A 22374-nucleotide genomic window follows, 5' to 3' on the forward strand; every position below is an offset into this window, starting at 1 on the left:
CGCTGTTGTGTGTCGTGAAGGCCGCCTTGGAGAACGCTTATCCGAAGATCAGAGACCAAATGCCCGTGACTGCTCCGCCAACAGGAAGGGAACAGTCTTGCCTGATGCTTGTTGAGCGATGTTCATTCATCCATTGTCGTAGCGTCTGCATGGTCTCCCCAATGTACCATGCTTCGGGACATCCTTTTCTGCAGCGTTTAAGGTAGATGACATTGGCTGAATTGCAAGAGTATGTGCTGTGTACCTGGTGGATGGTGTTCTCACGTGGGATGATGTCATCCATGTCGATGATCTGGCATGTCTTGCAGAGGTTGCTGTGGCAGGGTTGTGTGGTGTTGTAGTCACTGTTCTCCTGAAGGCTAGGTAGTTTGCTGCGAACAACAGTCTATTTGAGATTGTGCCGTTGTTTGAAGGCAAGAAGTGGGAGTGTGGGGATGGCCCTGGCAAGATGTTCGTCTTCGTCAATGATGTGTTGAAGACTCCGGAGAAGGTGTCATAGCTTCTGGGGAAGTGCTGGACGACAAAGGGTACTCTGTCCACCATGTCCCGTGTTTGTCTTCTGAGGAGGTTGGCGCAGTTTTTTGCTGTGGCGCGTCGGAACTGCACTCACATTGTCTGCATCTTTAAGACTTGAATAGCGGGTTAGCTGTAAAGACTTGAATTCTAATCAGTAATTTGTAAACTGTGTGTAACTTTATATGCCCTTCTCTGATCAGAACCTTCCACACACCTGACGAACACCTTTTCCGAAAGCTTGTGAGATTACTATCAAATAAACTGGTTGGACTCTTAACTTGGTGTTGTAAGATTTCTTATTATGAGAGCAGGTCAGAGGCTTGGCATTCAGCAGTGAGGTGGCTGACCAGCTATCTTGTCTTTTTATCAAATCTATGGGATCAAAGAGATGCAGAATCCTTGATTTCACTCTCCTCCTGACTCAAACCCTGTCTGCCATCTACAGTACGAAGTCTCACAACACCAGGTTAAAGTCCACTAGGTTTATTTGGTCGTGCAAGCTTTTGGAGAGTCATTCCTCCTTCAGGTGACTTCTTACTATGCTTAGCCTAGTCTAACGCCGGCATCTCCACCATGCCATCTACAAGCCAGACACGTGATGGCTTGGCCTGTTTCACCTTGAACTGCTGCGAGACTGAACATGCATTCAATACAACATAAGCATGTAAATGCAGTAAAATCACCATGATAAAAGTTAGCAGAATAAAATGCTCATTTCCAACTTAATGAATTCAGTTTGACCTGTCCAGCCATGTGAGTGAGTGGCGCAGAAAGTCAGTGCATGTGTACATGTTGAAACCGCTGTCGTAAAGACGAAATGGGATGTCAGTTTATAAATATTGTAAGCATGTTTGTCGTAACTTGAACATCATAAAATTGAGGACTGCCTATGACAGCATTGTGTCATTTCACTACTTGAGCCACAACCTGTAAATACTTACTGTTTTTCTGTCATTTTATAGCAAATCACAGATGAGGGACTGATTACAATTTGCAGAGGATGTCATAAGTTACAGTCACTCTGCGTCTCTGGCTGCAGTAATATCACCGATGCTATTTTGAATGCATTAGGACAGAATTGCATTCGACTTAGGTAAGCATAGTCTGTTAACTACACATAAGGCAGAAGCAGCTGAGTAATGACCTTTTAGTGCCATCCTTGTGCAATTAACCACTTGAATACGAAACTATAATTGTCGTTCTACATTTACATCAGCTATAAGAAAGAAGTGCCCCTTTATTTTGTGCTTTTTCGTAACATTTTGCTTTGCCCTTTGACTGTCTTGGTCCTGAACCAACGACATTCACTGGAGTGATTGGAAGTTTGTCAGCTGAGATCACTGGATTCTGAAAGCTTTGCTGTGTCAGATCTGTTTTTGAATCGCGGGGCTAAATTCAAACACTATTGAATTTAAAAGGAAAAAAATCTCATAAATACTGAAATAAAATCATTATGGATAGAAATGTATAACTGATCTTGCTTGCAGTAGGTAAAGAAATAAAGGAAATTTAGTTAAACATTAATTGTCATTTCCTTTGAACCAAATTGACTTGAGCTGACGACATGATAAAGAAAATAAATTGCATTTTATCGTGCTTTTCACAATCTCAGGATACCTTAAAACAGTTTTTTTAAAATAGAACATTCACCTCTAATGTCGCTGCTTGTACATGTAATGACGCAAAACCACAGAAGTAGACCAAAAAGGACAAAATAGTGAGATTGTCACTCGAGTTTTCCCTCATTAACTGACTTTGCTTTTATTTTGCAGGATATTAGAGATCGCTAGATGTTCACAGTTAACAGACGTGGGATTTACGACATTAGCCCGGGTAAGTGCACAGATGTCCCAAGTGTAGCCTTGTGCACTGAATTAATGTTTTGGATGCCTGGAGGGTAAATGGTTAGCCCTTGAAAAATACACACTTGAGCAATGTGCATTAAGTCATCAGCATCACCAGAGGCTGTTTTCTTAATGAAGTGCTTGTTAAAAGGAGCAACTACTCAGGATGAAGCTGTGACTGAGAGCGAGGTGTATTTGCAATAGTGTCACCTTGCCCCAAGAGGAGTAAGACAATTTGGCCTTGTATGTTGTCTACAGATGACATTTTTCTTACACTCGCTCAAATTTTTGATTTGTTGAAAGGTATTCAACGTTTAGGTGTAAGATCTACAATGGGTCCTATAGACAGTTTGGAACCTAAAAGAAAAATATTGCTAGAGGAATAAATGTACTGGGGGACAGGGGAGGTGCTGCTTTGTCTTAATACAGCCTGTTTCTATTTGCAGAATTGCCATGAGCTTGAAAAGATGGACCTGGAAGAGTGTGTTCAGGTGATTGAATTTTCAGAGTTTTTACAAACTTTTGTTCTGTGAAATGAAAGGTAATTGTGATTTTCCTGATTACAACAATTTTGCTACAGACCATACACTGTCGATGAATAACACCGTGATTTTAAATCTGAGCCAATGCCTCCTTGAAGAGAGAGAGAGAAAACAGAATCTGCAGGTCTATTAGCTGGACGAATTAACTGCGCAAATTGATGATGGCTAACGGAGAGAAAGTGGAGGATAGGAATAAATGGGCCAGTCTCCAAATGGCAGGCTGTGGCTAGTGGGATACTGTAAGGATCAGTCCTTGGGGCCCCAACTGTTCACAGCTTATATCAATGATTTGGATGTGGGAATCAAATTTAATATGTCCAAGTTTGCGGATGACACAAACTGGGTGGGAACATGTGTTTTGAGGATGATGAAAAGAGGCTTCCAGAGAATTTAGACAGGCTTAGTGAGTGGGCAAGAACATGGCAGATGAAAGAATGTGGCTGGGTGTGAGGTTATCCACTTTGGTAGGAGGAATGGAATTGCAGAGTCTTTCTTGAGAGACTGGGAAGTGTTGATGAACAAGGACACCCAGGTCTCTTTGAACATGAGTCACTGAAAGCTATCATGCAGGTAATAGTGGGCAATTAGGAAGGCAAATAGTATGCTTGGTTTTAGCGCAGGAGTTAAAAATGCCTTGTTTCAAATGCTTTTGAATCTTAGTTAGATCCTATCTGGAACATTGTGTATAGTCTTGACCCCTTTGCCCAAGAACAGGCATTCCTGGGATGGCAGGATTGTCTCCTGAGGAACGATTGAGGAGACTGGACCTGTATCCTTGAAGAGTTGCGAAGAATGAGAGATAATCTCATTGAAATATACAAAAGCGGGGCTCAGTGGAGTAGATGATGGAAGGATGTTTCCCCTGGCTACGGTCTAGAGCCAGGGCACTGCCTAGAATAGGGGGCAAGCCATTTTTAGGACTGAGATTAGGAGGAATTTCTTCATTCCAGAGGCAACTGTGGAATTCTCTTGTCCAGGGAGCTATGGAAGCTCAATCTTGGAGTTTGTGTGAGACATAGAAATTGAAATATTTCTGGAGATTAATGACACCAAGGGATTTGGAGATAGTGTGGGAAAATGACATTGAAGTAGGTGATCAGCCATAATCTGGTTGTTTGGCAGAACAGGCTTAAGGGGCTGAATAACTTGCTCCTCCTTTGTTCCTATATTCTATGAATGTGAATTTCCAGCCAGTGGCACTGCTCATATCGATAGGTTATTTTTTCACCCACCAAAAGAAATTGGAATGAGCTGGAACATTTTTTCTCCTCGTGTTGATCAAGGAATGGGCTGAAGTATTTCTCAGACTACTTCCCGATGTGACCCCATTTCAATGCCTCAGACTTTGTGGTGACCCCAGAGTGAAAATGTGGCCAAGGAGATGGTGATTAAAACTGTTTGCCCTGAAAAAACAGACTCAGGTTTTTACAGGCTTCTGTTGTGGTGGCATTATAGAACAGATTAATAAGCCCTGTCTTCCAACAGAAAAAAGACCCCTGAATATTTAAAGGGGAATTGCAGCTGTCAAAAGCTTAGTCCGAGCAATGTAGCCACTGTTGCACCCTCAGATCTTTTGACCCCAAAATCTGGGAACCATTGGGATATAGCTTCTGGTTTTTAGTATTGCCTGCTTTAAGGGTTATCATTTTGGAACTGGGGCAGGGTGACAGCTGGTCTTGCCTCTGCCCTCTTAACTTGATAAGAAGTCTGACAACACCTGGTTTAAGTCCAATTTAAACCTGGTGTTGTCAGACTTCTTGCTGTGTTTACCCCAGTCCAATGCCAGCATCTCCATATCATGGCCCCTTAACTCAGTCCCAAAGCTGCACTTAATACAGTGCTGTCTCGATCTGAGCTGGACTTTAATATTTAATTATTAGTCACAATGAGGCTTACATTAACACTGCAATGAAGTTAATATGAAAATCCCCTCCCCCCACTCCGGTGCCTGTTCGGGTACACTGAGGGAGAATTTAGCACAGCCAGTGCATCTAACAAGCACATCTTTCAGATTGTGGAAGGTAACTGGAGCACCCAGAGGAAACCCATGCAGATACAGGTAGAGCATGCAGACTCCACACAGACAGTAACTGAAGCTGGGAATTGAACCTGGATCCCTAACGCTGTGAGGCAGCAACACTAACCACTGTACCACAATGCCTTACTGTCTTAATACACATACTACATTTAGGATGAACGGAGTCAAAGGTTATGGGGAGAATGGGGCGGCACGGTAGCACAGTGGTTAGCACTGCTGCTTCACAGCTTCAGGGTCCTGGGTTCGATTCCCAGCTCGGGTCACTGTCTGTGTAGAGTTTGCACATTCTGCTCGTATCTGTGTGGGTTTCCTCCAGGTGCTCCGGTTTCCTCCCACAGTCCAAAGATATGCGGGTTAGGTTGATTGGCCATGCTAAGAAATTGCCCTGAGTGTCCAGGGATGCGTAGGTTAGAGGGACTAGTGGGTATAACATGTAGGGATATGGGGGTAGGGCCTAGGTGGGATTGTGTTCGATGCAGACTCGATGGGCCATTGGGCCTCTTTCTGCACTGCAGAGTTCTATGAAAGGCTATTGATTTGATCAGTCAGCCATGATCATAATGAATGGCGGAGCAGGCTCGAAGGGCTGAGTGGCTTCCTCCTGCTCCTATCTTCTATGTTTCTATATCTGCAAATTCCTTAATCAATCAACAATGAAATTGGGATTAATTTATACGTGGGTTTAATTACTGATGGCTTGACTTGAGGGTTTTCTTTCCTCACGCAATCCGATGCAGTACATTTTATTCAGTTCAACCAGGAGGGATCATTGAGTGGTGGTGTCCTTAAACTTGATACTTCTGCCGCACGGGGCAAATTTATTTTTGGAGTCAGAACTGATTTATAACTCCCAAGATCAGTATTAAATCTCTTATTACCCTGGGTGGAAAGTCCCAGCTAAGTTCTTTTGTTTCTCAAGAGAAATACAGGCGCAATCTCATTGCTTCCTATCCATAGCCCCTGGTGCACCGGCGTATTGTTATTTTCCCGTTCTAGATTCTCTTGCTTGCAATTGTTCTTGTTCGGCTTCCACTCACTGTACTTGTGCAATAGATAATGCCTAGCTACCTACAATGCTTAATTGATTGGGATGCTGTAGCTGACACTTGATCTGTCTTCAGCTGCAGAATCGCAAATGGAAACTAAACACAAGAGTGTTGCTATCAGATGCATCAACTATTCCCCGTAATCTGCATCACAAGCAATGCGGTCAAGATTACATCTAACTAAACATGAGAAACCTTGATCCTTCAACCCTTTTAAAACTCTGCCAAGCAGCTGCTGAAATGAACAAGATCATCTTTAGCCTGGAAGACAGGATTCAGAATTGATGCCCATAATTTGCAGAAAGGTCTTGATAGTTGAATGAGTAACAAAGTACTTCACATTGTGTATCTATAAGTAATTTCTGCATTTGTTAGTGGGGGGGCTTATGTTTGATCTGATTTATTATTGTCGCATGTATTAGTATACAGTAACAAGTATTGTTTCTGCCCTGCTATACAAAGCATAACATTCATAGAGAAGGAAAGGAGTGCAGAATGTAGTGTTACAGTCATAGTAACTCTCAAAATGAGCTTCATATGGGCAAGCAGAGATGCCATTTTGTGCCAGCAGCATTCTGCAGAAGTGAAGGACCAATAGGTCTATTTTATTAGGGGGTGGATGGGGAGGGATGTTGACCATGAGATGCTCAGTGTTGACCTCAATGATTGAAACACGCAAGGTTTTGGGTGAACTTCCAAAGGAAGGCACTCCAAACAATACAACACTCGCTTTCAGTGCTGCACTGGCTTGGTAACCTATTTGAATTCAAACTCTGTCTGGACCCCATAACCTCCTCATGCAGAAGCAAGTCAATTAAACTGGGGCATTCCATCTAAAATTTCATACACAATCACAAAATATGCAATTTCTATGGTCATTGCATTTTAAGAAATTACATTCAGCCCAGTATTCTTTGGACAAATGGCTAATGAGACCCAAACAAAACTGATCTGGCTTTCTATGCAGATGTTAAACATGCTTTCCACTACAGACTTCCCGTATTTTGATTCCTTGATGTTAGTGCTGTGGACAGGGATAAGCAAGAATTGTAACCCCAATTCCTTTCCCTTGCTCTCTACAATCTGTGTATCTTTGGAAAGGAAGTGCATGTGTTTCTTAACTCCAGAGCATGTGGTCAATTTGAATAACCAATAGCTTTTGTGAGAGGATTATTTATTTGTGCATTTACCCTGAAAGTATAACATTATGTTACTCACATTGTGCACATGCTCGAGTGGAAAAAATATAGATAAAGAGAACAGTACATGTTTAAAAGTCACAAAAGGACAGTATGTAATTCATGTTTTCGGCTTGCCTTGGGGAAAAGTATACCTTACAGGTCCAATGAAGAAATGTAGTCGAGCTAGATTCAGTAGCTGGATTTGTACATGAGAATTGTTGCAGCATTTCCCCAAAGATGCTGAGTGGCTAAGATCAAGTGTAGTTTTGACGTCCTGCAGTTGGTTGAAGTCATGAGGTTACACTGAGGCTTCATTTGAAGCAATTTTTTAAAGCAGCATCTCGGCCTTTTGGCTAAGATGAAGATGAGATCAAACCTTGGAGAAGGTGCAATGCCTTCTCCAATCAGCTTAGATCATGTAGATCAAGCCCAAGATAGGAAGTGGGAGGCCTGTCTTGTCAGCTTGGATCTGGAATGTCTCACTTGATGGATTGAACTGGACTTTGATCAAATTGAATGGGAGATATAAACAAAAAAAAACTCCCAAATAGGTGGATTTTCATCCGGTTACTTGCAATGTTCTTACCAGGAGCTCATGTTTCCGTACTGATGGATTTGAAAAGGAAGAAACTGAGAGAGATTGAGATGTTGCAGTTTTTAAAGGCATAGCTATTGCTGCCCTTTCTGCTGTGATCTCTGTTTGCTTGCAGACTGCCTAATTTTACCTTGGTTCCTGGGGCAATGAAATTTATTTTCTGTAGCCAGTTTCAGTCACATGATCAATACTTCTTTGTTCACCCAGAATGATTTGAAGTTGGAAGTCACTGCTCCACAATGAAGAATGAATGTGGAGTTATTTATACTTAATTTGTGATTAACTTTTTTGTCAAGTATTAAATTCGAGGAGTCTGAAAGTCAATTGGATAAATCCCTAAACAACAGAAGATGTGAATTCCACAGATTTTCTTTGCCTTGATATGCCCATTAAATGGCGCAACTTATCCATAGTCATTCAATTAGGAACATTCTAGATGCTTGAGGCAGTGTTTGGAGAAATTGCGAAAGTCACCTGACCCTTGGCAACCATCGTAGCTGGCTTTTCATATCCACTTTTGAGTTAGCAATTCAAGAAAATCTCGAGTCAATGTAGTCCATGTTTCCAGTTATGAATACAATATGCATTTACTGGGCGTGACAGAAGATAGAAACTTTGTTTAACAGCATCTGAGTTAGTACATTTTTTCATACTTTTTTAAAATCTTGAAGCATCATTTTGTAATTCATGATTAAAGATGCACTTTTAAAATATATTTTGATATTTCATGAAATATAACCATGCAATAATTGCCACCAAAAATCAGCATATTTAATTCATTCATAGGAGTCTCACAACACCAGGTTAAAGTCCAACAGGTTTATTTCATATTGCAAGCTCAGAGCGCTGCTCCTTCATTAGGTGAGTGATTGAATTCAAATTTCACCATCTGCCATAGTGGGATTTGAACTGGCTCCCTGGACCTTGCCCCAAGTCTCTGAAATACTAGTCTCGTCACAATGTCATTATGCCGCTGTCTCCCCTACCACTCACCTGATGAAGAAACAGCGCTCCAAATGCTCGTGATACCAAATAAACCTGTTGGACTTTAAGCTGGTGTTGTGAGACTTCTTACTGTGCCCACCTCAGTCCAATGCTGGCATCTCCACATTGTAGTTCATTCATGTTACAGGATACAATTTTAACAAATTTCTGTTTCTATTGAGTAAACAACCACGCTGTCCGATCCTGGATAGAAATCCTGTAGAACCTCAAAAACAATTAGGGATGAATAACCACAGCTGGCCTTGCCAGCAATGTTCACATCACATGAAAGAATAGGAAAATAGCTACCATTGCTTTTCTGGGAAAAAGTGTTTGTTAGATCCAATGGAATCCCTGGTCCATGATACATAACATTGACCTCATTCCAGCCGGACATTATCATTGAATATTGCAAACTTCCTGAAGTATCTGATCACAGTAACCAGTGTGAAACTGTTTCAGTACAGAACAATGTAAAGTCACCTGTTGGCCAGTGAATGGGTAATCTATGATGTATCCATTTTTGCAGTATTGCAAAAATGTTGGGCCAGCAGAACACTGGAAAAATAAAGGTAGCTCAACTAAAATCTGTGGAATGATACAAAATTCTGTTTGTACCGATTGTAATTTCATTTTTCCTCGCAACATATTTGCGTGGAGACAAAGCTGCTACTGAAAATGCAGCTTATGTCATGTGTAACTTGTAACGAGTTGGATATTTTCATTCCAACATCATCCCATTTTCTCCCTTTTTCTGAAGACTGTGACTCTTAACAAGGGTATATTACTCGTACAAGTAACTATTCTTTAGATGGGTACCTGGAATTCAGTGGTGCTGTGTAAGGTATCGCCATTTTGCAGAGCAAAACATGCCAGCATACTAAGTGGGACAATAAGGTTGCATTTGGCAGCTTGAAGCTGAGTCTCCATGGGACTCAGCTGGAAGCAAGAACCCAGGTGGGTATGATCATTAGATCCTGCAGTGTAGAAGGAGGCCAAATGTCCGCACTGACCACAATCCCACCTAGGCCCTATCCCTATAACCCCATGCATTTATCCTAGCTAATCCCCCGACACTAAGGGGCAGCTTAGCTTGCCCAATCAACCTAACCTGCACATCTTTGGACTGTGGGAGGAATCCAGAGGAAACCCACGCAGATAAGTGGAGAACGTGCAAACGCCACACAGACAGTGACCTCAAACCGGGAATCGAACCAGGTCCCAGGAGCTGAGAGGCAACAATGCTAACCACTGTGCCACCGGGCCACCCCATGATTATGTGGTAGTTACGTGGCTCAATTAGCAATGCTGGAAACATGGGCTCAATCATATTGGTTGAAAATGTTAATTCCTTTTAAATAAAGGAAATCTGCAAATACAAAGCTGGTACCTGCAAACGTGATTGCAAAGCTGCCAAAATGGTTGTAAAAGCCCGACTGGTTCAATAATGTGCTTTGGGGAAGAAAACCCCCTTTGCCCTAGGAAACCTTTTATCTACATCAAACTCCAGGCAGCAAATGTTGGCCCTTTAGCAAAGCTCGCATCCTACAAATGATAACTTTTCAAATGTGCAGTTCACCCTACTCCCCTCCCTCCAAAGAAATTGTTCCCTTCCTCCCTGCCCACTATCTTGCTAACTCAGAACAAACTGGTGGCAGACTTCTTGTTACTGATATTCAAAGAATGAATGAAGTCAAGATAACAAAGTTTTCAGGAAAGATAATCCAATGTTTAGCATTTTGATGCTCCTGCAACCAGTGATGTGAACACTCATCAAAACATTTGAGAATTGCTCTATCCGTTGTACCAGAAAAGTCATCCAAAAATTTGGCAGTGTAGCCACACACTGCCGATCCCATCTCAAAGCCGATGTATTGAAGCAGTAGGTTTCAATATCCTATGTTCACGTATTCAATTTACTTTTGTTTTTCTTTGACAGATTACAGACAATACTTTAATTCAGCTTTCAATCTACTGCCCACGGCTTCAAGTATTGGTGAGTAGAAACAGAAAGATAGGAACAGGAGCAGGTCATTCAGCTCGAGCGTATTCGGTTAGGTCATGCTGATCTGTATCGAAATCCCATCCACCAACCACTGTTTCATTCTCTTAATGCTCTTGCCTTAAAATAATCCATCAAACTCCATTTTGACGATTTCAGTTGATCCTCGACAGTTATTTTATTTTTTGACGCTCAGTTCCAGATTATCACTTTTGATTTTGAGGAAGGGATTTGATTTATTTGTGTTTTAAAAACATTTATACAATTACATGGGTGAGATGGGTGTTGAGGGATATGGGCCAAATGTGGCAATTGGGATTATCTTAGTGGCTTAAAAAAAGGGTGGCATGGACAAGTTGGGCCGAATGGCCTGTTTCCATGCTATAAACCTCACTCTATTTGATTTGATTTATTATGGTCACATGTATTGGGATACAGTGAGAAGTACTGTTTCCTATATGCTATACAAACATACCATTCATAGAGTGCATAGGGGAGAAAGAAAGGAGAGAGTGCAGAAGATAGTGTTACAGTTGCAGCTAGGGTGTAGAGAAAGATCAGCCTAAAATATAGTAGATCCATTCAAAAGTTTGATGGCAGCAGAGAAGAAGTTGTTCTTGAGTCAGTTGATCTCAGATTTTTGTATCTTTTTCCCGATGGAAGAAAGTTGAAGAGAGAATGTCCGGGATGTTTGGGGTCCTCGATTGTGCTTGCTGCTTTCCCAAGGCAGCAGGAAGTGTAAACAGTGTTAATGTATAGGAAGCTGGTATGTGTGATTGACTGGGCTATGTTCACAATATGTGGGCGGCACAGTGGTCAGCACTATTGCCTCAGAGTGCCAGGGTTCGATTCCCAGCTTGGGTTGCTGTCTGTATGAAGTTTGCACTTTTGAGAGTTTGCCATGCTAAATTCTTCATCAGCGTACCCGAACAGATGTCAGAATGTGGTGACCAGGAGAATTTCACAGCAACTTCATTGCAGTGGTAAGCCTCACTTTTGACTGATAAATAAACTTTACTTTAACTTTGTAGTTTATTGCAATCTGTCAGAACAGGAGCTATATCAAGCTGCAATACATGTAGAAAGAATGCTTTCTATGGCGCATCTGTAAAAATTAGCGAGTCGGCTTCCTTACATTGCCTGTAAATGGCCTAGCTCTAATTTTTATGTACTACTGTTCTGGGCCCTCCAAAGGAGGATTTCCCTCTATCAACTCCATCAGTCATCTTCAAGAAAATCAGCAAAGATCTTTGAACTCTGGCCTCCTTTGTTCTTCACTGTACCCAATTTTCATAAGGTGCTTTGCTTAAGAGGTTCTTGTGTAATTGTAGTCGTGTTTTAATGTGCTCTCAAAGCTGTAACTTGCACGTCTTAGCTCTATTATCTTATCACTTTGCTCTTTTCCCTTTCTTCCCTTCCCCTTGTCAAGTCTATGTTGGGGCTACTAAATCTGTTCAGAACAGAACAGTGCCAAGTTTCTTGTTGCTTGGCCAGAAATTACTTTGGCCATCAGGACGTTTGCTTGCAGTGATCTTGAGCCAAATAGCAGGATTGGTTTTTTTTTTAAGTTTCCATCAGTTCTTTAAGCTGGCAGTTGCACCTGTGGACTTGAGTGGCTCAACTGTTGGATTATTAAAAATGTTGCTTATGATTGATATCTACCATTAGCAGATTTGTTGTGTCTAACTCTGCCCCTGTTTATGCTGTACAAAAGGACAGGAGTTAGAAATATAGAAAATAGAAGCAGGAATAGGCCATTTGGGTCTTCCAGCCAGTTCTGCTAATTGTCATGATCATAGCTGATCATATTGTTATAAATTCAGGTCAGAAACTCCAAAGTGTTTTGTGAAGTGCACCTGGATCATAAGTTTTGCAGTTTGAATTTGACTGACGTAAGCATGAGATCCTTCACTTCAGGTACGATTCAAATGACCCACCAGGGAGCTTTTATCGAACAGTTTATTTAAGTGTACAGTTAACATACATAGAAAGAAAATTATCAATAACTTTTACCAATTAGAAGTAAGAAAAAAAATGATATTATGACATATGGGATTTGTTTGGTTGGATTGGAATGATATTTTGCTGTTATACCTTAGCAGCTAAACATCATTCCAACCAAACAAATTCCATATGTTTCTTAACTAACAAATTACAAATGCTCACATGATGCAGGAACTTAGTCTTTTGGTTGGATGCTGCAGTCCTCTTGATACACACATAGACAAGCTTGAAGTCAGGACAGCTTCCCAAAAGAGAGTGAGAGAGACTCTAGGTGCTAGCTAGCAAACCACCAACAGCAGAATTTTCACTCCAGGAAGGCCAGGAGACCTGCTTCCAGCTGGCCAGGAGAATTTACAAGACTAGGGAGAGAAAAAAAAAATCTGCCTGCCCGTTGCACCTTCCCCTCCATTTCCCTTTAGCTCCTAAAGTTTCTTCTTGGAAATCACAATGTTTTGGCTGCAACTGGCTGTTGACAGTTCACTGTTGTGGAGGCCCAAGTTCTGTAATTAAAAATTAACATTAGATTTGTGTGTCTGAATTTTTCTTTATTAATTGCCCTTCTAACTCTTTTGTGTGTCATTAATGGTTCTGTTTTCTTCTTTTCTGCTAGTTAGATTTACAGCCTGCCAATGTTTTTGTGATATCGATTTTCTTAATTATGTGCAGTTATTCTACTGCAGTTTCTGCTGTAATGGTTTTCAGTTTTCTATGCTACTGATTGTTAGGATTTATTCTCTGCTTGACGTGCTGCCTTGTCTTTCCTTCTGCTTTCCTAACAACTGCCGGAAGGCAAAGATTTCTGAAATATTTGGAGTGTGACTAAGCACCCTTTACAGGAAACCTCCACTTAGTCTAAAAACAAACTCATTGCAGCAACGATTAAAATGTTTAAAATAAGAATTTTGGGCAGTAGCACCTGAGCTTAACAGGTTTTAACGCAAGTTTTATTTCTGCACTTGAGGAATTTGGACTTTGGAACTCGTTTTTAAAACAATTTTGAGTTTTTAAAGTTTTGTTTATTTATTAGTGTCTCAAGTAGGCTTACATTAACACTGCAATGAAATTACTGTGAAAATGCCCAAGTCGCCACACTCTGGTGCCTCTTTGAGTACACTTTGGGAGAATTTAGCATGGCCGATGCACCTAATCAGCATATCTTTCAAACTGAGGGGGGAAACCGGAGCACCCGGAGGAAACTCATGCAGACGTGGGAGAATACACAAACTCCACACAGTTAGTGACCCAAGCTGGGAATTGAATCCAGGTCCTTGGTGCTGTGAGGCAGCAATGCTAACCACCATGCCGCCCAAAAGTCCTAGATTTTAAATCTTTCTCTCAACTCTCCCAGCCCCATTGGCCTGATACTGCCCTTGTGTGCATACTCCCCTCTCTTTGTCACCTCAGCACTACTTTGCAAAGTATCCTTGCTAATTCCTTCTGCCACTCCAGTTCTGACCCTGCCTTGGATAGATCTTCTTGAAACTTGTTTTAAACAAGCTTTCAGTACCACTACCCAGTCCTTTCCTCCTTGGCAGGGAATTGTTTTATCTGCTCATTCACTTCTATTTTCTGAAGTGCTTGGGACAGTTTGAAGTTGAAAGCACTGCGTGAATTAAGTTGATGTTTCTATGCAGAGTTTATCGCACTGTGAATTGATCACTGACGATGGAATTCGCCATCTTGGGAATGGGGCCTGTGCTCATGATCGATTGGAAGTGATAGAGTTAGATAACTGCCCGCTAATTACTGACGCATCACTCGAACATCTAAAGAACTGTCACAGTCTGGAGAGGATAGAGCTGTATGACTGTCAGCAGATAACACGTGCTGGGATTAAGAGACTCCGGGTAAGCATGTTGCTTTCTTCTGTGCATTTGAGCCATATTTGTTTCATTTATTAGATTGTAATTGCTACCTAGTTATTTGTCCACAGTCCCACACCTTGTATTTAATTATTTTTGTTGTATCCTCATGAGCCTTGTTTGATGTTTCTCATGCAAATCAGATAAGTTTATAATGACAATAGTGATGCAACTAATTATTTTGTGGATATGTGCTCTCCAAAGTAAACATTAGATGAGTTCTTTCGAGAGTTAATTCCTGTCAGGCCAGAGATCAGACCTCTGCTTTTATTGGTGGAGAGGCAAGTTGAAAGATGGCAGACATTGTGGCCCTGGGTACTTTGTGTTCATGAGTAGTTTTCTGTACATAGTTAATACCCATATCTTTGGGTAGTCATTTATTGTGATAGGAGTAGGTTTAAGCTCCAAGGCAGCAGCTATAAGCTTGTGTGCCAAGAGATCAAAAGTAAATAGAAAAAATAGCAAAGTAGTGGGAATCACTAGTGGCATCATCTGATGCCACTGATCTGTAATTACAGCATGACTGATAAATGGGGTTTTGTTAATATATGTTTATGTATTTCCTTTCCATTTTAAGATTTTGACACATAATACATGTTAACATTCAAAAGAGAAATCTTGCATTTCCATAGCGCCTTTAATGACCTTGAGATGCTTACAGCCAATTTAAGTAAATTTGAATTGTGATCACAGTTGGAAAACGAGGCAACCAATTTGTGCGTGGCAGAATCCCACAACTGCTATTGCGATAAATAGCTAGATGTTGGCGTGATATTGAATGAAGGATATATATTTGGCTGGGAGACTGGGGCGAACTCTCTTCATCACAAATGGGATCTTTGGCATCCACCCCTGCTCCCCCCAAGACAATAAAAGTCAGCTAATTTTTTTCCCATTCCACCTGAAAGACAGCACCTCTGTCAGTACTGCGCCACTTCAGTACCACACTGGAGCAACAGCCTGGATTATGGGATCAAGTGGGATTTGAGCCCACAACCCCCGACTTGGGAGGTGTGCTTGCTACCCATGGAGCCGCAGAGTAGGCTTTCTGCTCAGGAGTTCATTACCTAAATTTTTCCACTTCACAATCCCCCTCTTTTTAAAGCATTAAAGAGTGAGGCGATGGCCTAATGAACTATTAATCCAGCAACTCGGCTAATGTTTTGGCAACCCGGGTTCGAATCCTGCCATGGCAAATGGTGGAATTTGATTTCAATAAAAAAAAATTAAGAATCTACTGATGACCACGAAACCATTGTCGATTGTTGGAAAAAACCCATTTGGCTCCCTAATGTCCTTTAGGAAAAGAAATCTGCTGTCCTTATCTAATCTGGCCTACATATGACTCCAGAGCCATAGAAATGTCGTTGATTCTCAATTACAATTATCCTCGCGCAACTAGGGACAGGCAATAAATGCTGGCCAGCCAGCAACGCCCATATCCCATGTATGAATAAAAAAAAATTACCTGACAGCATGATGTGGGTAAATGCCCTCAATAACCTCATATCATGTGGATGTGAATGATTAACATAGGGCCTCGATGATGCAATTTTGAGCTTAATCTTCAGATAATTCCAACGAGTTCAATTAATAAACTTGGTTCTGACCTAATTCTCTCCTGTTTTTTGAAATTGCAGACGCACTTACCGAACATCAAAGTCCATGCTTACTTCGCTCCAGTGACCCCTCCTGCATCAGTGAGCGGTGGTCGCCAGCGTTTCTGCAAGTGCTGCATCGTCCTATGACACCAGCTTTCTTTTTTTTCCAAATCTATTTAAATAGCATTAGAATGGAGACGATTGAATGCCTCATCAGTGGTGATCCTGGTGGATTGTTGGACTGTACAGTAAGGCTGTCCAATTATTGTGGCTGTGACTGTTCACATGGTTTAAGACAGCGTGGGTGATGCCCATGTAAGTGGGTGCAGCCATATACTAGTTCTGTCACTGTATGATTCAATTCAGAGATTTCCCAAGAATATGGATAATTTATTTTTTTTAAATCAATGTTGGATTGAAAAAAAAATTGGTTTTCATGTATTGCATTGGGGAAAAATTTTAACCTGTTTTCGAATTATATAATCTATGCTGGCAGCACAAGAGTGCCGTGTGACGTAACCACCTTTAAAACTGTGTACTAACCCTTTTGCCCACTGGTCTCACTTTACACGGTAAAGGAAGGGAATTGTACAATTGGATTCTTAGTTCAAAGTTTTTGTACAGAGCTTGCAAACCTGCAGGATATCCTGCTATTCCTCCTTTGGAAGGGAAGCAGAGGGATGGCATTATCGGCAGTGCAATTTGCCAATATTATTCAGCATTGCACAGCTGATCCTAGAACATAGCCCTCCACAAGGTAGCTGCTTTGTTTTGTTTCTTTTTAAAGAAATGTTCTCATCCCTCCCCACCTGAGCACGTTGACTCCTTCCTTGGCGTGTGGCACCTTCTGTATCGTGCACAAGCAGTCAGTGTTGATGTGAGTTGCAACTGTGAGTTTTGTCAGGTGTTTGAGCATGTTTGGGCATGTAGGCCGGGTGATGGACTCCATTCAGTCACAAACCTGACCTCATTTGACACGGTCAGCATTGCTGGGTAAAAATTCAGATCAAGAGCCCTAGGGGAAATTCTTTTCAGTAACTCTGGGCAGCTGAAACCAGTTGTATTCTACCCTTCCCTGAGCTGAGATCAGCAAACTCTGCACAGAAAGAGAGAAGTAAACCTTGTACAGCTCAAGATTGTTCTCTATTAGCTCTGAGTATCAAAAGAAGATAGTAGTTTCTGTAATTCAAAGAATATAGAACTACGGTTGTAATATTTCTCCAATCATTTCTATTTGACTGATAGTGTACAACTCCGCATTGACACTCCCTAGCTTGTGGTTCTTGCTTCAAGTAAAGCACCACAGACACACCAGTGTAAAAGTTGTTTTTCCATTTTCATAAGATCTCAAATATGAATGCATCTCGATGTCAGGGCTGGAGCCAAATACAAATAACTATTTTACAATCAAATTGCACAGTCAATACAATCCCCTCTTGAAAGATCTGCACGTTTTTCATTTGAGATTTGGGGTGACGAAGAAGCAAGGCGTGTATCATTGTGTTCGTATTTTACTAAGAGTTTACAGGAACCTTGCTTGATGTTCTGAGATCAGTGATGCGTTCCTGAATTAAACCTTCGCCGCAAAAAAAATCCTAAAAGCGTTCACCAATGACTGACAATACAACTGTGGCTATTTTAAGTCAAAGAACCCAGGGCCCATTCCATTAGATCCACAAACCTTTCACCTTCTGGACATAATTTTTGTTGAGAGGTTAAGCTATTCATGGGAGCGTGAGGTATGCTATGGGCTGGATTTTGGAGTAAAGGTTGAAGCTGTTTCTTTATGGTTTATCTCAGTGCAAGTCTGGAATTAATGAAGTCATCACAACTGCTTCTGAATATAAAGGCACAATATCAGCACAGTGGGTGGAACTGGCCATGGAACATGCAGAGGACAATAACCCTCGTCCCTCCAAAATTGCCCTTTACAATTCAGTAGCACAGGGAATATTTAGCAGAACAAAAACTATTCATTGCAGTAGATACATCCTTCCTGGCAATTGTATGCAAGATGAAAGTAATGTTAAGAAAATTTGTATGTTATTGAGTTTATTTATATCCTCTGCTATTCATATTTTTACATGTTTAAAAAAAAAATCGGCTTTGCCTCTTTTCTACTAGTTAACATCTTGTTTTTTTTTAAAATGATGACATTTCTTCAGGGATGCTTCCAATTGGCTGCTGTAACATTGGTGAGAGATCAGCATCTGCACATTTCCATTTACACAAGACCAGGTTTACGTCGATTTCCTGCCAAAAATACAGCAGTTAATTGAGAGAAACTGTCATATTCTTGCTGGAGCACATTTTCAAAGCTCCACCTCTGGCTGTGCCCTCCTTCTGTTCAAGACTCTTGTTTCTGTTAGTTTCGACTGGTTTTCAGTTCTTCTGTGGCTTCCCTTTTACAGCCGAATATCTTTGATTGTCTGAACTGCTGGTTTTTGTCGTATACATTTTATTCCTCCCTGTTTTAGATGTTGCCTAGTGGGAATGCCTTTCTACTGATGGGCTTTTAAGCAACAGCTATTTGTATTAACTGCTGGTTTGCATATCACATTCATAATATGCTGGTAGGATATATGTTAAATGTCACTGCAAATTGTTTTGTGCTAACCTGATGTCAATCCTGCGTCGTCCAGTTAATCCAGCACTTTTTCCATTGACAAAGTCCTAGAGGCTTTTGTTCACATATCAGCTAGTTAAAAGAAAAAGGTTGTTTTCAGCATAATACCCCACTGTGTACTTCTGATTCTGGATCTTGGTGGGATCAGCTGTGCAGCGTTCTCAAAGATGGAATTTTTGCTTGGCCCTTCCGTTCAGTATTTCCAGATTAAAACCTTATCTTCTGGTCTGAACAATGTCCTTGTAGGTTGTTTGTCTCTGCCTGTCTTTCTCAGCACCTTGGGATGTTTTAATGTGTTAAATGCAAGTTGTATTGTATGCTTTTTTTTATTCCGGGTATCAAGTCATCTGAAAGGCACTTGCAGCTGCTGCCAATGCTTCTTGCACCTTTTTGTCTAAAACTGTAAACTTGGTTGTTGTGTCTTCTGCTACAGTCATGTCCAGGGCCAAACATTCAGTACACTAATAGATATTTCAAATTCTCAGCCATGGGGACTAATGTAAGACCAGTTTTGTCAGATACACTCCCATCTATTTTGGCATGGTCTTCAGGATCTCATGTATGCTTTTGTTGTCCTTTGTGCGTTGAGCATTCCCTGCTTTAGTCTGGGTATTGTTATGATACGACAGGTGGTAATTGTCAGGCTGCCCAAAGGGAAACTGGGACAGGCTATTGCAATGATTTGCAATTTATATTTGATTAAGAGAAGGTATTTGTGTTCAAGTCAGGAGCAAAAGTTTCAAACCACTTGTGGTGATTTTTAAATAAGTTTAACCATTTAGTTTAAAACCATAAACACACAAGATTACATTTGCACTTTACAGTGGTTCTGCAAACATTTCCCACAAGAGTTCTGCTTAATCAAACTCAAAGCTAAACAACCCTTTTAGACGATAGTCCTCATTGCTTTTCTGTGTGAAAATTCCAGTAAGATTACCACAAAAGTCTGCTGTTGCAACAGAGAACTATTCCATAGGCTTCTTCCTCTCCACTCATACAAGAAAACCAAAAGCTTGTATCAAAACCCTGCAGACACAGCATTTGTCTTCCCTGAAGGAGGCTGTAGGCTGCTTTCCACAGGTCTTTTTCAGCATGCATACCCTTCAGGATCTCATGGCCACACCTACCTATACTGCCTTCAGCCTGTCTTCACATATATTTTCCCCTTTCATCTTTAAATCTACTGTATTTACATCCCTTTCGAAGTTCCCTTTCCCAAAATATATATACTTCTTGTTATCTTATGGCTATTTTTAGATAAAAATGAACTTTTTTTTATTAATTTACGATTTTTGCCAATTTACTCTTTCCTTTTGAGATGCACTTAAGTCACCCCTTCTCCTCCTAATGCAAATTTACATTCCTGCTGCTCGCCAGTATCCCATTTTAGCCCTGCTCATCTCAACTTTAAAATGTTTGCTTTCATACCTAACCCCTTTCTGAAGTTTTAACCTTGCATTCTAACTGTCTTTAATTATATTAATCACGCCCATGCAAGCCTGTTTCACAGTATAGAACAATCATGTTAGCAAAATACTGAAAAATATGATATGTTGTCATAGTATTCTGCATACCATAGCATCTGAACAGATCACTGAAGTTAAATGTAAGAGGACGGGTGATATTGAACGGTAGCACAGACTTGGGTTAAATGGCCTACTCCTATGTTTGAGAGTTGTGACTGAAAGCTTCTTGTTTAGTTGGATGTCTATAATCAATAATATCCATCTTAAATTAGTGCTGTTATAGGAATAAGGGAGGGAACTTGCGTGTATTTCTGGATAGGTAAACTGAGAGGCTAATTGGTTTCACTTGTCCAATAATTGTTATATAGCAGTATAACTCTGAAATAACACCACAGTGGTAAAATTGGTGACTGTATCAATTGGTACCGGTAGATTTTCTATCTATAATTAATCTTCTCCAATGCATAATGGAACCATCATCTCAAATGGAGCAGATTTGATCTTGCTCACCGAACGGGAATAAACTTCAGCAATTGTGCCTTTAAGGAACGTGCATTTCCAGTGGTGCTTGGGAGAGTGACCTTGGATTAGCTAATGAGAATCAAAGGTAATCTCCTCAAGGATTTGATGCTAAATGATAGAAAACCAGTATGATGTCTGGCCAGAAATGCAACCACATTGTTCGATATCATGGCAGGACAACTGTGCCATTTGCAGTTTGAGGTAGTTATGCCAGGTGGGTCCATCTGGCATTTGCTGACTCATGGCCAGGTTGTCACTGGAAGTATTAATATCAAAGAATTGAATTGAGGAGCATTGCTGGTACGGAAGCAGAGTGCTGCTGTAATGGGCCGGCGCAGAGTCTACTTTTTTTGCCATGCGTGTTCTTTATCTTCCCCTATGTGATGGAGTCTCTTTTTCCAGGATCAGGCCAAACTCCTAGCTAGATCTGGCAAGGAGCTGCGATGTGTTTGGAAGATCAGTACCACAAACATTAACTTTGACCATCCTCTGCAGTAAAAGCCCTACTGCACATTAACGTTTAAAGCCCTTTGAGCTTGGCTTGAGTTGTGGACATTGTTATGAAAAGAGAGTGCTGACCGATGCAAGAACAGATCTTGCTGAATACCCTGCTATGGGTGGTATCACCAAAGCAGCATTGGTGTAGAGGAATTCAAAAATGAAAGAAACAGCAACAAGATCTTTGAAAGTTAGCTATCTGAAACGGGAGTGAATGGGAAAGGTTCCCTAACTGCTCGTTAACATGACAAAATACAAAACCTATGCTGCCGTTCCCAGCAAATGCAGAGTTATTGAGCATGAGTGTGGCAGGTGTTGTGTCAGTTAGTGCAGCAGATCAGCACTGTGGTCTGCATTTCCCTGACTGAGTGGAGGATCCTGATCAGGATTTTTATTCCCTGCACAATGTGGCGATGTCAAATACAAATGATTAGCGTTACCTGCATGTGTGGTTGATGCGCCATCCACCGCATCTTCCCCTCCTGTGACCCTGTGGGAGCGTGGTTTCTATACAGTGAAAGAACTTGGAGCTCATGTAAGCCCTTTCTTATGGAAGTACTGACTAGGAGTGAGTGGGTCAACAAAGGAAAATGAAGAATTATGCTTGTGTTGAAGAAAGGAAGCCCAATGCATCAGGTCATGTCCTATCACATCACGTGTTGGTTAAAAAAAATCATTATCGAAAGGGAGTGGGTATGGTGAAGTGGCACTGGAGTGGGTTGAAATGAAGTGTTGTTAAAAGACTTCTCTGCACCTCATCAGATAAGTGAAAGATCCCATCAGATAAAGCTGCTGTGCAAAGTTGATTTGCACAGTGAGAGATGCCATCCTTTGTAAAATGTGAGAATACTGCGGAGACATTATTCTTTCAATGACAGTTGCTGAGTGCTCTCCTAACATTGTTAAGGCACAGAATCAAGTTAATGCAGTAGGAGATCTGATTTGTGATACGACCCTGCTGTGCTTTCATAGAATCCCTACAATGCAGAAGAGGCAAGTTGGCCCATTGAGTCAGTAAGAAGTCTTACAACACCAGGTTAAAGTCCA

The 22374-nt window shown here is 41.1% G+C and overlaps 1 protein-coding gene across 2 annotated transcripts in view; it reads left to right on the top strand.

The window, feature by feature from the left end:
- LOC145358994 (F-box/LRR-repeat protein 20) overlaps positions 1–22374 on the top strand; it is a 133451-nt gene extending 111077 nt beyond the window's left edge. For both annotated transcript variants that reach the window (XM_080213352.1, XM_080213351.1), the window contains 6 exons: positions 1479–1609; positions 2289–2349; positions 2807–2851; positions 10686–10742; positions 14387–14599; positions 16255–22374. In XM_080213352.1, the coding sequence (XP_080069478.1) occupies positions 1479–1609; positions 2289–2349; positions 2807–2851; positions 10686–10742; positions 14387–14599; positions 16255–16362 (615 nt within the window). In that variant the 3' untranslated portion in view covers positions 16363–22374. The remainder of the gene's footprint in view (positions 1–1478; positions 1610–2288; positions 2350–2806; positions 2852–10685; positions 10743–14386; positions 14600–16254) is intronic.

Source organism: Carcharhinus amblyrhynchos, chromosome 27 (genome assembly GCF_965287045.1).
Source record: "Carcharhinus amblyrhynchos chromosome 27, sCarAmb.v2.hapA, whole genome shotgun sequence".
Taxonomy (NCBI): domain Eukaryota; kingdom Metazoa; phylum Chordata; class Chondrichthyes; order Carcharhiniformes; family Carcharhinidae; genus Carcharhinus; species Carcharhinus amblyrhynchos.